Below are 12,871 nucleotides of genomic sequence, written 5' to 3'. Positions count from 1 at the left end.
ATGAAATCTGAACACACACACAGGCCCACATAAACACACAGACACATACATACAGTACAGAAATGCATATTAAAGCTCTTCAAAAGTTTAAAAATTGGTTTTCTTCATAAAAGTAAAGAACAAAATCTATCCTATGATTCTTTCAGGCAAAAAGGTTTGAGACTTTTAGCTCTGCAGAAATATTAACAGCATTTTCAGTGACGATGACTTTAGGAGGTTTTTCCTTTTTTTTTTTTTTTTTTTTACAAAGAAAACCACCTCTATAAGACAGATAATTAATGGAATTTTGCCACCACTGTCACTCATTCATCGAGCACAGAAGCCACAGAATCCAAATTTGTGCTCATGCAATTTTTCACCTTCATAACTGTCGGAGCAGTTCTCAAAGCCCCACAGCTCTTTAACACTTTGTCTAAACCATCAGACTGATTTTAGAACCCAACTCATCCAGACAGTTTGAAGCTTTTCCCTGAACTGACATTTCAGTAATATGTTTTTTTTTTATTTTTTTTACAGACAGAATTTATGTCATGTTTTCAAAAGCCACAGCCATATTTCAAACAAAAAGCTGGTGTTCAGTACAAATATTTGCACATTTAGGTTTTAAATTTTAATCGTTGGGGCTGCACTTGTTTTGTAAGATTTCAGCATTTTATGTTTTGTTTTGATTTGATTTGTTTTTGTGATTGAATAATTAATTACTAACAAGATGTTGGTATGGTATAAAGGGGCATATTGGTCTAATTTTTACTTCATTTAACATACATTTTAAACCACACTAATGATCTTTTCTAACACTTAAGAGGGAATCGTGGTGCTCTACAGGGTTCTGTGTTTGGACCCTAAATTTTCACCCTTCTGTCCTATACATTATTCAATTCTATGCAGATGATCTTCTGCTCTACTTATGCAAGACGATGCATGATTACAGACAATTCTAAAGACTTTCAGGAATTTGTTCCCTTTTGTTATGAAGATGGGTTTTAGGTTTCGTCTTCAGACCTGAATGCCTGAGTAAAATACTGTCATAGACAGACAGACAGACAGACAAATGGATCGAGTTTATTATTCCCGAAGGAAATTTCAGGTGGCTAGCTCTCCACACCTAAATAATATAATTATTCCTAAAACAAATAAAAAAACATTGAATAGATTAAACGCTAATAAGAACAATTACCTAAAATCAAGTTTCCAAGAACATTTCATCTGATCGAGTAAAAAAATATAATAAAAGCTCTCCTTTTCTTTTTTTCTTTTCTTTTTTTTTTAACTTGTCCTGTCCAACAGCTGGGCAAACAGATGAGAGCTGAAGGCTTCTTGTGTTGGACATATTTTACTTTAACAACAGGGGTTCTGAATTTTCTGACAAACCAGAGGTATGTCTGAATAAACCCCTTTTGTTATCGAGGCCAAACTTTATTAATTTTAATCGTATTTGAGGATTTTTTGTGTTGGACCGGTCGGAAAAGGAAAGGAGGGAAGAAGAGAAAGAGATGTTAGAGAGGGGGGGGGGTAGGAGGGTGATTATAGGCGGGGGGGGGGGGTAAAACCATGAAGCAGCATAAAGCAACAAGAGGCTGGATGTTTATCAATAAGGTCAGGTTCAGATGTACAACAAAAGGGGCGGGGCCTGTCCACACACACATTCAAATATTTTAAACACACCTGGTGGCTGCAAAAATGTCCACCTGTCAACATGTACACAATACCGATAGTGTTCACACACGCATACTTATGCCTTCAGACCAACTAGTGTTTGTGCAAAGGTGAGCTAACACCTGTGCTCAATTGAGTGTTTATGTTCTGTCACGGTGCCTGGCGGTCTCCTCCCCCTCCAGCTCTGCCCTGATGTTCCTGATTGCCACCAGCTGCCATCACTCTCCTCATCATCTTCTGTGGATTCAAAAGGAGATCCAACGCCACTACTCGACGCCAGTTTGTTACCCCTTATGGTGACTGTTCTGGTTCTAGCCTCGTTACAGCTTTGTTCCAAGTCTCTGGCTCTGACTCTGACTAATTCTTTGTTCCTTGTCTCAGGATCCTATCGCTCACGAGTGACGGCAGCACGGACCTTCCATTCTACGCCTCAGGAGAACGGAAACCCTCGGCAACCGCTAACCGCTTCAAGACCCTCCAGCCACGCCACAGCCACGTCTAATCGGGACACTCTTCAAACCAGCCATCTTCACATCTGGAGAAAACAATAAATCCTTTCTCATCATCCACTTACCTGTCTTCCTTCTGGGTTGCAGCATCTGGGTTCCTCACCCTTGTGAAATCATGACATGTTCTTCTAAAATGGATGGAGGAATGTGTAAAGAAGGAGGGAGAGTTCCCAGCCATCCCCACACCAAGACCCCCGCCGGGGACATGGACACCCGCGGCTCAGGTGTGATGCGATACCCGGCTCTTGGCCTTGCCAGAGAACTCAGGGATCCCTCTCCCTGCTTGGAGAGGGCACTGCCGGGCCCAGAAAACCAGCAACCAGGGGACGCGGCCACCGTTGCCAAGGGCCCAGTTCCCCCTACCAGGGATGGGGTAGGGGACAGATGGTCCAAGGTCCCACCTTCCTTGCAAAATGCGTGTGTGTTTGTGAGGGTGTGTGTGCATGTATGTGTGTATATGTTGGAATGTATATTTGGAGGAGTAAAGGGTGTGTTTACTAAGGGGGTGCAGTTAAAATAAAAGCTCTCCTTTTCTAAGATGGTGTGTTGTGCAGTGTTTTTTTTTTTTTTTTTAACTTGTTCTGTCCAACAACCATCCCCGGCGACAGGACCCACCCAGCCAGGTGCAGAGGAGGCCCCCCCTACAGGGGCCCCTCCGGCACCGCAAGGCATAGGCGAGCACAACGTCAGGACCCCCAGACCTGTGCAGTCTGATGGCAAATGGCGCAACGTTGGGTTAAAAACTTGCTGGTAAAACTGCTTTTTCTCTTACTGAAGGCCTCATGCAGAGCAAGGAGTGCAGAGTGACACATTGTCCATGATTGCTCAAAATTTGGACAATCTCCGTTGTTCGGCCACCTCTTCCACTCAGTCCCCCCACAGAGCTAGCGCTCCTGATTATCTTATTTAAGTAGATATGGTTTCTCTTGCTTATGCCGCACCAGCACACCACAGCATACAGCAGAGCACGTTCAATAACTGTTTGATAAAACATACTGAGAAGCTTGGTGGTGATAAAAGATGCCAGCCTTTGCAGGAAGTAAATCCTGGTTTGACATTTCATGTTGAGCAGAGTGGTGTTCTCATTCCAATCCAGTTTGTAATCCAACACCACTCCCAGGTATTTATAAGACGTGACCATCTCTGCCAGATCACCATCTATACAGATTGGTTGGGAGAGAAGGGGTTGTCTTCTGAAGTCTGGAATTAGTTCTTTGGTTTTCTGGACATTCAGCTGTAGCTGGTTCTGCTTGGACCAAAAAAACAAATCCTGCACCAGCTGCCTATACTCCACCTCCTTCTCTTCTTTAATGCAGGCCACAATGACGGTATTGTATGAAAATTTCTGTATGTGGCAAACCTCTGTGTTGTGTTGGAAGTCGGAGGTGTACAGAGTAAACGACATAGGAGAAAGAACTTTACTTTTAGGCGCCCCCACACTGCTGCAAAGCGTTCTGGAAAGGCTGGGGTCTGTCATTCAGGTAGTCCATAATCCAGTCATGTGACCCTGGGTAGCATGAATTTACTTTTAGGCCCGAAGCACTTTGAATAAACAGTATGTTCTACTTGTTAAGGCAGGAATTTTTTTGCACAAAGTTTACCCCCTGAACATTAGCAACAATCACCAGACAGCTTTGGGCCGCAGAGAACACAAAGCTGGTTGACCCCAACAATGACCATCCACCACCAGGTGATTAAATGTGATGACACAACAGAAATTAGAAATTTAACACCCACTTCATCTCTTTTGGGGTCATATCTTTGCTGGAGCCTATGTCAGCTAGGAAGGCGGGTACACCCTGCCAGTCCATTGCAGGTCTCAGGCCTTTTCTTTTCTCAACTTTCACATCAAGGTATCATTTTGCAGGTACAACTAAAATAGGTCTTTTAACGTGTTTAAATATTCACAACTAAGTCCAATAGTTCTAAAAAGCTATGAATTATTTTCTTTTACAATGTCCACATTTCTGCAGTTGCTTTATTTGCTATTTCCCACTCTCAGCATGTGCTTTGACCTTGATTGAAAAAATGTGCTTTTCACTTCAGGTTCTGTAGTTTTTTGAGATTTGTGTAAAAAAAATGTTTCAGCCACTTCCTCAAACCCACAAACTTTGAATTGTGGGTTCTTTCATCTTATTTCTAAAATGTTCTGAATAATTCCTTCAAAAAACCCTGTTTATTCTGGAACTATACTTAAGTGAAATCTTTAACTGATTGAGAAACCTTGACTTTATGTCACCCAAATATGATGATAGCAAACAGAAGAACAGACAATCCTATAAACTGGAAGATAAAAAGCAAGAAAAGCTTTCATGTAAAACCAAAATTAGTTGCTATTACTGATCCTAAATTATAACATGTACTGTTACTTTCAAAGATAAATACAAAGATAAAAATAAAATACCCCAAAATATGCTTTTGAGACATATTTTACCGGGTTAACTACAAGAATATGTGTGATGCAAATGCAGTGGTATTAGGAAAACTGTTGTGGGTATTCTTTTTTTTGGCACCTAATATTGCAGTTAAAGTAAATGCTTAAAAAGAGAAATTTTTCATTTCAACTGTTTTCGTTTGGCGAAAAGCCCTGCTGTTGGACACACAGGGAAAAAAAGATCTTCAAAATCAACTGAGTAACTCCAGCATTTTTATTCCGGAGCGAAGTTCTGCATCATCTTCTTGCAGCATCATTGCTGAGTAATCCCCAAAGATCTCAAATTGTAGCCTTAGATCTGTTTTTATTTCTTTTTATTTCACCTTTTTTTTTCCAGGCAAGACAGATTAGGAATGACATTCTTATTTACAACTGGCCTGGCACCAGGAAAGACCTTTTGAGAAAGGCAGTAAACAGGTTACAAGAACAGGAAAAAATAAATATAATCGGAAGAAAAAAACACAATCTAAAAAAAATAAAACCCTAAAATCATTGCACTGTGTGAAGCCAGCATTTATCTTTAAAATGGTCATTCTGATGGGTTTTAAAATCTAATTGTGAAATAAAAGTGTCCAATCTGAAAGTTTTTTAATAAATCATTCCAGTCTGTGGCTGCATCAGATTGAAAAGACAGAGAACCAAGTAAGGATTTTGATTTCGGCACTGTTAAAAAGATCAGTTTAGCAGAGCGGGTATTGTATCCGGGGGCGAGGTATGCAAAAGCTGGCTCTGATAAGGTGGAGAAAGACCAAGCAGAGTTTGTAAATTGACAGTAGCCAATAAATTTTTTGACGAGTGAATAATGATGTCCAATTTACCGATGAGTAAAGAGTGGTGAGTTTTAAAGGAACCATTTGTTATAAATCTAATAGCAGTGTGATAGAGAGGTTCCAACTTTTCCAGCAGATGATTACAAACCGATCTGTAAATAACATCACCAACCAGCTGTTTGAACCAAAGCATGTCTTGCAGAGAAGGTGAGGGAAGAGCGCATTCCATAGAAAACGCCTATTTTTGATTTAACCTTCAACTCCAAACAGCCAATGTGTGTTAAGAAGGACCAAGTATTATTTAGACAGATTCCAAAATATTTGTACTCGATAACCTATTCTAGAGGTGTCCCATCAAGCATGGAGATAGTAGGGGTATTTAATGGTGGATGTTCTTTCTTACCAAACCACATGATTTATGTTTTGGTAACATTTAAATGTAGATGCAGTCTAGAGAGGAAAAGGTGGATGTTGAAGCTGTTTTCCCACTGAGTCCAGGGAGGCGCAGACGGAGTGAAAAAACTGTCATCAGCATAGAAATCACCTGTGATTGATATATATGGAGAAAAGAGTGGGCCCAATGATAGAACCTTGTGGTATGCCAGTGGTGACACGAAGGGGATGAGAAAGATTTTGTTCTGATTTAACACATTGCTTTCTTTCACTGAGATAGTTTGGGAACCATAGATGTGGGTTTTCAGAGACAAATATCACAAAACCAATCAATAAGACAGGAGCGATTAACAGAGTTGGATGCTCTAGCTAAATCGATAAAAAATTGCTGAGTACTTCAACTTTAAATCTAAGGCAGAAGTAATGTCATTAAGAACTTTAAGGGTTGCTGTTGTGCGCCCATAACCAGATCTGAAACCTGATTGGTCAGAAGGTAAAATACTGTGGCTTTCCGGGTAATTTGTCAGTTGATGATTTACAATTCTTTCCAGACAAGGGAGAATTGAAATTGGTCTGTAGCAGTTGGGATCAGACCAATCTCCACCTTTAAAGAGGGGATACACCACATCAGATTTTCGAGCATGAAGGATTTCAGCAGTCTGAAGGGAAAGATGATAAATCTTTGTAATAGGGCCTGCCATAACAGGGGCTGCGATTAAAAAAAAAATAAAAATACAGGTTTGTTAGCTCATCTAAACCGGTCCATGTTTTAGAATCCAACCTTTTCAACCCTTCCAAAAGTCAGAGATTGAGTTCAGGAGAATGACAGTCTTTCTTTAATAGTGGACTCTGACCCTGACTCAGCTCTGCCTTCTTCCTCCATGAGTCTGCTGGGACGCCTCCCCATGGTAGGATTTCTCACCCACGTAGAGAAAAATGAACATTTAAGATGTCTCTGAAACTTGGTGTCCACCTGAGACAACAGAATCCTCATTATTGGATTAAAAGTACGATCGAAGTGTAACTCATACAGCTTCAGCGTGGGCTCTCCTGAAGTCGTGGAGGAACTGACTGATCACCCCGAAGAACTCCTTGGAGTCTTGATCTGCCGGCTCACCAAATTGAACCTTCAGAAAAAAGAAAAAAAACAGGATTATGTCTGAAATATTTATCTGCCATCAATTACATTTTATGAGACCTTTGAACTCACAAAAAACTGTTTAAGGAATTAATCTACGCTTTTACTTTCATTAATGAACAGGAGCCAGGGTCCTGCAAGTTAAACTTTTTTTTCATATAATTAGTTCTTGTGCTGCTTTGTCATGCACCTGTGTCCTGGGGTGCACCTAGAGAGCGGAGCAAACATGCACTAGCTAATTAATAATTACACCTGGATGGTTGGGGGTCACCGGCACAGGAATGTCAGCGGTTCTTTATCAGGAACTTTATCAAAAAGGGCCAGCCTTACTAATTGGTCTGCTTTATGCTCCGGGCTGCATGGACTGTGGCTCAGGTTCAGGCTCCTGAGCTTCTTCTGTGTTGCGCAGAATCATTGATATGTTATAAGTTTAAAAAAGACTTCCTCTTTTCTTTTGCTTAACTTTTTCCTTGCCAGCAGCTGAGCAAACAAGATAAAAGCTTCTTGCGTTGGAAGGAATTCACTGTTGTCACGTGTGTAATGTCATCTTTGGAGACACTATGTTGTATATATTACTTTAATGTTTTGGGAGGAAATTGCAGAGAAACAAATAAAATTGTTGGGAATAGACCCAAAAAACAACAGAAAAAGCCTAGTAAAGGTCAAAGTTTAAGTTTCACCAATTTTTTTTTTACTGAAGCACTAATATTTGATATGACCCTTGTCTTATTTTCTGTTTTGCAAGACAAATAATGTGAATAAAAATAATAACGTTTTTCAATTGCAAAAGTAGTATTAGTTTAGAAAAAACATCTTTGTGACTAGCATTTTTTTCATAAAATAAGAATTCTTGGTAAGAACATTTTTCTTACCACCTTGGATAATTTTTTATTTATTTAAAGAATATGTTTCAAAATTCTTGATTTTTTTTCTACCTATTTCTACATTGGCTGTATTGCAGTGTCCTGATGGACTCTCACGGACACACACAAATGCATACAGACAAACAAGTGTCACTCATGGCATACCTGCACACCTGTATGTGTTGGTAAAAAAACTGAGCAGGCACATAAGAGAATGTGGAGTAAAAAGGTGAGGACCCAACCACAAGAACACACAGACCCCACAAGAGAGGGCAGACTGAGGAGCATCCACCCCCGAACAAGGGAACAAGGGAAGGGAACAGGGAATGCAAGCCTGGGTAGAGACCACCCCAGGGCTGCGTTTCATTATAAAGTCCAGCCTACCTAAAAGTTGCACTAACTCAGATGAGAGGCCCACCACTAGCCAGGAGTCCTAAAACCTACCACCGCCACCAAAGCCAACCAGAAACATCACCCAAGGCTTTCTATGAGGTGCTTGCACAACACAGCAGGCAGCTCACTGACAGTCCTGCAGTACAAGGCAGAGGCAAAGACCCACTCCAGCCATTTTCACATGAAGTCCTAAACACGCTGCAAAACATTTCAGGGAAAATATGTTCCAAAGTTTAAATCAATAAACTCCCACTCCGATCCTCTTTTCATCTTTTTTAAAAGTATTCTCTGTTTGTTTTTTTTATTCACATGTGTTGCATGCACAGCGTTGGCAGACAGGTGACTGGAAAGGACACGCTCAAGTGGAAATACAAATGTCTGTCTGCCTCAACATTGACAAAACAGTAAAAAGAGACTTGAAGGAGAAAAAATATGGTTATTAAAAAATACTGGGAAAAGCTTGTTACAATGGGAAACCAAATAAAAAAAGAATCACACGGAAAATCATAAAATATTTTGAGAGTTTAGCAACTTTGATAAAACATGCAGGAATGATGCTCCGCACTCTGCCTGGTAATTGAAATGTGACATGGCCTGAAGGGCACATTAAAGTTAAAAGACCAACCTCTTCATTTTTAAAATACCATGGAGTGAAAGAGCGATTTATGAGACTGAGGTCAAATATTGAGATGTGTTTGGAAGCCAGCACAAAGACAGCATTCCAGAAGCAATGTCTCTGAAAGCTGTCTTTAGACCAACTCCGATCATCGTTTGCTTTATTTTCAAAGCGTTCGCAGTGGTCGTTTAATAATGTTTTGGATGTTTTTATCCAAAAATAATTTTTTTTTACAATGATTTGAATAAAGAAATAATTATAAATGCTATTTTTAATGTTAATTTTCTTCATATATTGTCCTCCATCATCAGAAAAATGCCACAAGGACATGTTAAAAACATCATTTTCATCAGAGTGGGTCTTTAGGGTTGTAGTTTGTGTCTCAAGGTCTTTCCAAAAATCCTGGTTATTCATACATGATACTGAAGAGCCCACTCCAATGAAATGTTTTTAACGTGTTCTTGTCATGTTATTCTCATGATGTAGGACATATGTAAAAGAAATTAAGGTTAAAACTGTATTTCTGTGTACTCAAATTATTGTGAATCAGGAACAGATGCAATACTGCAGTTTGAAAAAGCTTGTAGTTGTTACGTACAAACTATCATCTGCATGTCAAAAGTTTCATGCTCTGCTCCATTCTGATGCATCCACTTGTTGACAAATAGCTCCATGTGCGTCTTTGTTTTCCTCTTCTGAGCTGATATTTGGCTCAAAATGGTACAGCTGGATAGCTCTTATATTGCTTACCATTTTTGCTGCACTGGTAATGTTAGGTTGGAGTTGTGAGGGACAGTGAGATAGCGGGAGAGAGGGTAAACAAAGGGATGATGGGACATCAGCGGGGCTTACTTCCACCCTAACAATCCCACCTACGACTCAGAGGTAAATTTCTAATGGATTACTGCAACTCTACAGAAACTATGTCCTAAAAAAGATCATATTAAAAAAGATCACTGGGAACACTAGGTGATCAGAGTTTAAGGTGCTGCAAGGTGGATTTGGGTTGCTAGCTACACCTAGGAAATCCCTGCATTTCAGCTTTCATGAGCAAATTTTTTGCATCCATCCATCCATCCATCCATCCATCCATCCATCCATCTTCCTCTGCTTATCCGGGACCGGGTCGCGGGGGCAGCAGTCTAAGCAGAGATGCCCAGTCTTCCCTCGCCCCAGCCACTTCCTCGGGCGCTTCCAGGCAAGCCGAGAGAAATAGTCTCTCCAGTGTGTCCTGGGTCTTCTCCGGTGGGACATGCCCGGAACACCTCTCCAGGGAGACATCCAGGAGGCATCCAGACTAGATGCCCAAGCCACCTCAACTGGCTCCTTTCGATGTGGAGAAGAAGCGGTTCTACTCCGAGCTCTCCGCGGGTGACCGAGCTTCTCACCCTATCTCTAAGGGAGCACCCAGCCACCCTGCAGAGGAAGCTCATTTCAGCCGGTTGTACTCAGGACCTTGTTCTTTTGGTCATGACCAATAACTCATGACTATATTGGAACGAAGGTTGACTGGTAAATTGAGAGCTTTGCTTTTTGACTTAGCTCTCTCTTCACCACAACGGACCGATACAGCGACTGCATTACTACGGACGCCGCTCCGATCCACCTGTCAATCTCATCCCCATCTCGTGAACAAGACCCCAAGGTATTTAAACTCCTCCACCTGGGGCAGGGACACTCCACCCACCGAGAGTTGGAAAACTACCTTTCTCCGGTCGAAAACCATGGCCTCAGATTTAACGGTGCTGACCCTCCTCGGACTCAATGTCCCCAACCTCCCTCGGTACCTGTTTGAAGTTCTACCGGATGTGGGAGTTAAAGACTTCCCTAACAGAGAGCTCGGCCAGACGTTCCCAGCAGACCCTCACAGTACGTTTGGGTCTTCCAAGTCTTTCCGGCCTCCTTCCCCGCCAGCGAATCCAACTCACCACCAGGTGGTGACTGGTGGACAGCTCTTCCCCTCTCTTCACCCGAGTGTCCAAGACACAGGACCGAAGGTTGCCTGAAACAACTACAAAGTCGATCATTGACGTTCTGCCTAGGGTGTCCTGATGCCAGGTGTATTGATGGACACCCTTGAGCTCGAACATGGTGTTCGTTATGGACAAACAATGACGAGCACAGAAGTCCAATAACAAAACACCACTCGGGTTCAGATCAGGGGAGGCATTCTTACCAATCACGCCCCTCCATGCGTCACTGTCATTGCCCACGTGGCCATTGAAGTCCCCCAGGAGGATAATGGAGTCCCCCGTTGGGGCACTTTCCAGTACCCCTTCGAGAGACACCAAGAAGGTCTGGTACTCCAAACTGATGTTCGGCCCGTAAGCCGAAACCACAGTCAGAGACCTATCCCCCACCCAGAGGCGGAGGGACATGACCCTCTCGTCCACCGGGGTGAACTCCAACACTTGGCGGCTGAGCTCGGGGTTCACGAGTAAGCCCACACCAGCCCGCCGCCTCTCACTTTGAGAAACTCCACAATGGTAGAAAGTCCAACCCCTCTCTAAGGACTGAGTTTCAGAGCCCAGGCCATGTGTGGAGGTGAGCCTGACTATATCTAAACAGTATCTCTCAACCTCTCGCACCAGCTCAGGCTCCTTCCCTCCCAGATAGGTGACATTCCATGTCCCAAAAGCCAAGTTCCATGACCGGGGTTTGGGTCGCCGAGGCATCCGCCCTCGACTGCCACCCAAACCACATAGCACCGGCCCTTTTGAGGTCTCCTACGGGTGGTGGGCCCATAGGAGAGCGGTCCCACGTTGCTCCTTCAGGCTGGGCCCGACCGGGACCCGTGGGAAGAGCCCCGGTCCACAGGCGCTCACCTGCGAGCCCCAACCCCGGGCCTTGCTCCAGAGTGAGGCCTCTGTGACGCCAATCCGGGCGACGTAATCGGGTCCTTGTTCTCTTCTTTCATCAAAGGGTTCTGAACCGCTCTTTGTCTGGCTCATCACCCAGGACCTGTCTGCCATGGGAGACCTTACCAGGGGCTTAAGCCCCAGACAGCTTAGCTCCTGGGATCACTCGAGCTCTCAAACTCCCCCACCACGTTAAGGTGGCGGTTCACGGGGGAGAATTGTTTTGCATTTTCATTAAAAAATGAAGAGGAGATATTTTTGTATATATTTTTTTACTCTTTCTTAATGGGTCTGGCTGATTTGATGGTTGTCTTACTTTTTTCATGTATTTGTTTGAATTAGCTTGACTGCTGTGCTGCAAAGCACTAATGACTGTAGATGTGATGGTGTGTAAATAAATGTGCACAGCTAGACTGTAAGCAGAACTTTTCCTTGGTTGTAAATTCTGATGGATTTTTTTTTGTACCTGAAGGTCCAAGAGGGATTAGGATGTCTCCTTTCAAAATACTGCATTTATAAAGTACACACTAGCAGGACTTTATCTGAGGTGTTCAGTCTTTTAAATGGCTGCACAAGAAAATACTACTACTATGAGGCAGATTTAGTCACTTTGTGTTCAAGGTCACTCGCTTTTAGACACCTGGAGTACAATCTAGTCATTTCCTCTTTCTAAAAGCAGAACTGCAGCAATGGTGTTTCAAAAATGTTTTCCTCAATTATCTGAGCATCCTTGCATGCATTCAGATTCCAGCCTGCTACTGTGAAAGGTGATTTCTGCAGCCTAAAGCTCTGAGCATTTTCCCCGTCTGGCTGAGATTACTTCAATGTGGAAAGTCTATTAAACCTTTGGAACATTGATTAAAGTCTGATGATCAAACACTTCATGAGGATGTGAGTCCAGGCAGCTACAGCCAATCTCCGAAGATTGGGCCACGTAGGATGAGCTTCCGATTCATCACAAACATTTCTGGTTTTCAGGGTTCTGCAGTGTTTAATCAGTCTGGGTGTCTACAAAAGCTGCAGATGAGCTCAACCTTCATCCAAAACTGAGACAACAATGGACTAGTGCTTTTTATGGCTGATTTTCTTTTTATAGTACTTAAATACAGTCACCTTTCTAAAGGCGAGTGTGTGAAAACCAGTAGTTTCTTCCGGGTCATGGCGGCAGCAGTCTAAGCAAAGAGGCCCAGACTTCCATCTCCCTGGCTACTTCCTCCAGGTCCTCTGGGGGGACCCCAAGG

At 42.6% G+C, this 12,871-nt stretch overlaps 1 protein-coding gene across 1 annotated transcript in view; it reads right to left on the bottom strand.

Moving 5' to 3' along the window:
• Nucleotides 1-4,883: 4,883 nt before the first annotated feature.
• The window catches only part of LOC105353645 (formin-H), a 71,144-nt gene continuing 63,156 nt past the window's right edge, over nucleotides 4,884-12,871 (bottom strand). Inside the window, exon 17 of the mRNA XM_011472914.3 lies at nucleotides 4,884-6,889. Within this exon, the coding sequence (XP_011471216.1) occupies nucleotides 6,788-6,889 (102 nt within the window). The 3' untranslated portion in view covers nucleotides 4,884-6,787. The remainder of the gene's footprint in view (nucleotides 6,890-12,871) is intronic.

The sequence above is a fragment of the Oryzias latipes genome, chromosome 7 (genome assembly GCF_002234675.1).
Source record: "Oryzias latipes chromosome 7, ASM223467v1".
Taxonomy (NCBI): domain Eukaryota; kingdom Metazoa; phylum Chordata; class Actinopteri; order Beloniformes; family Adrianichthyidae; genus Oryzias; species Oryzias latipes.
The sequence above is the reverse complement of the archived record's forward strand: the minus strand, read 5'-3'. Positions and strand labels throughout refer to the sequence as shown.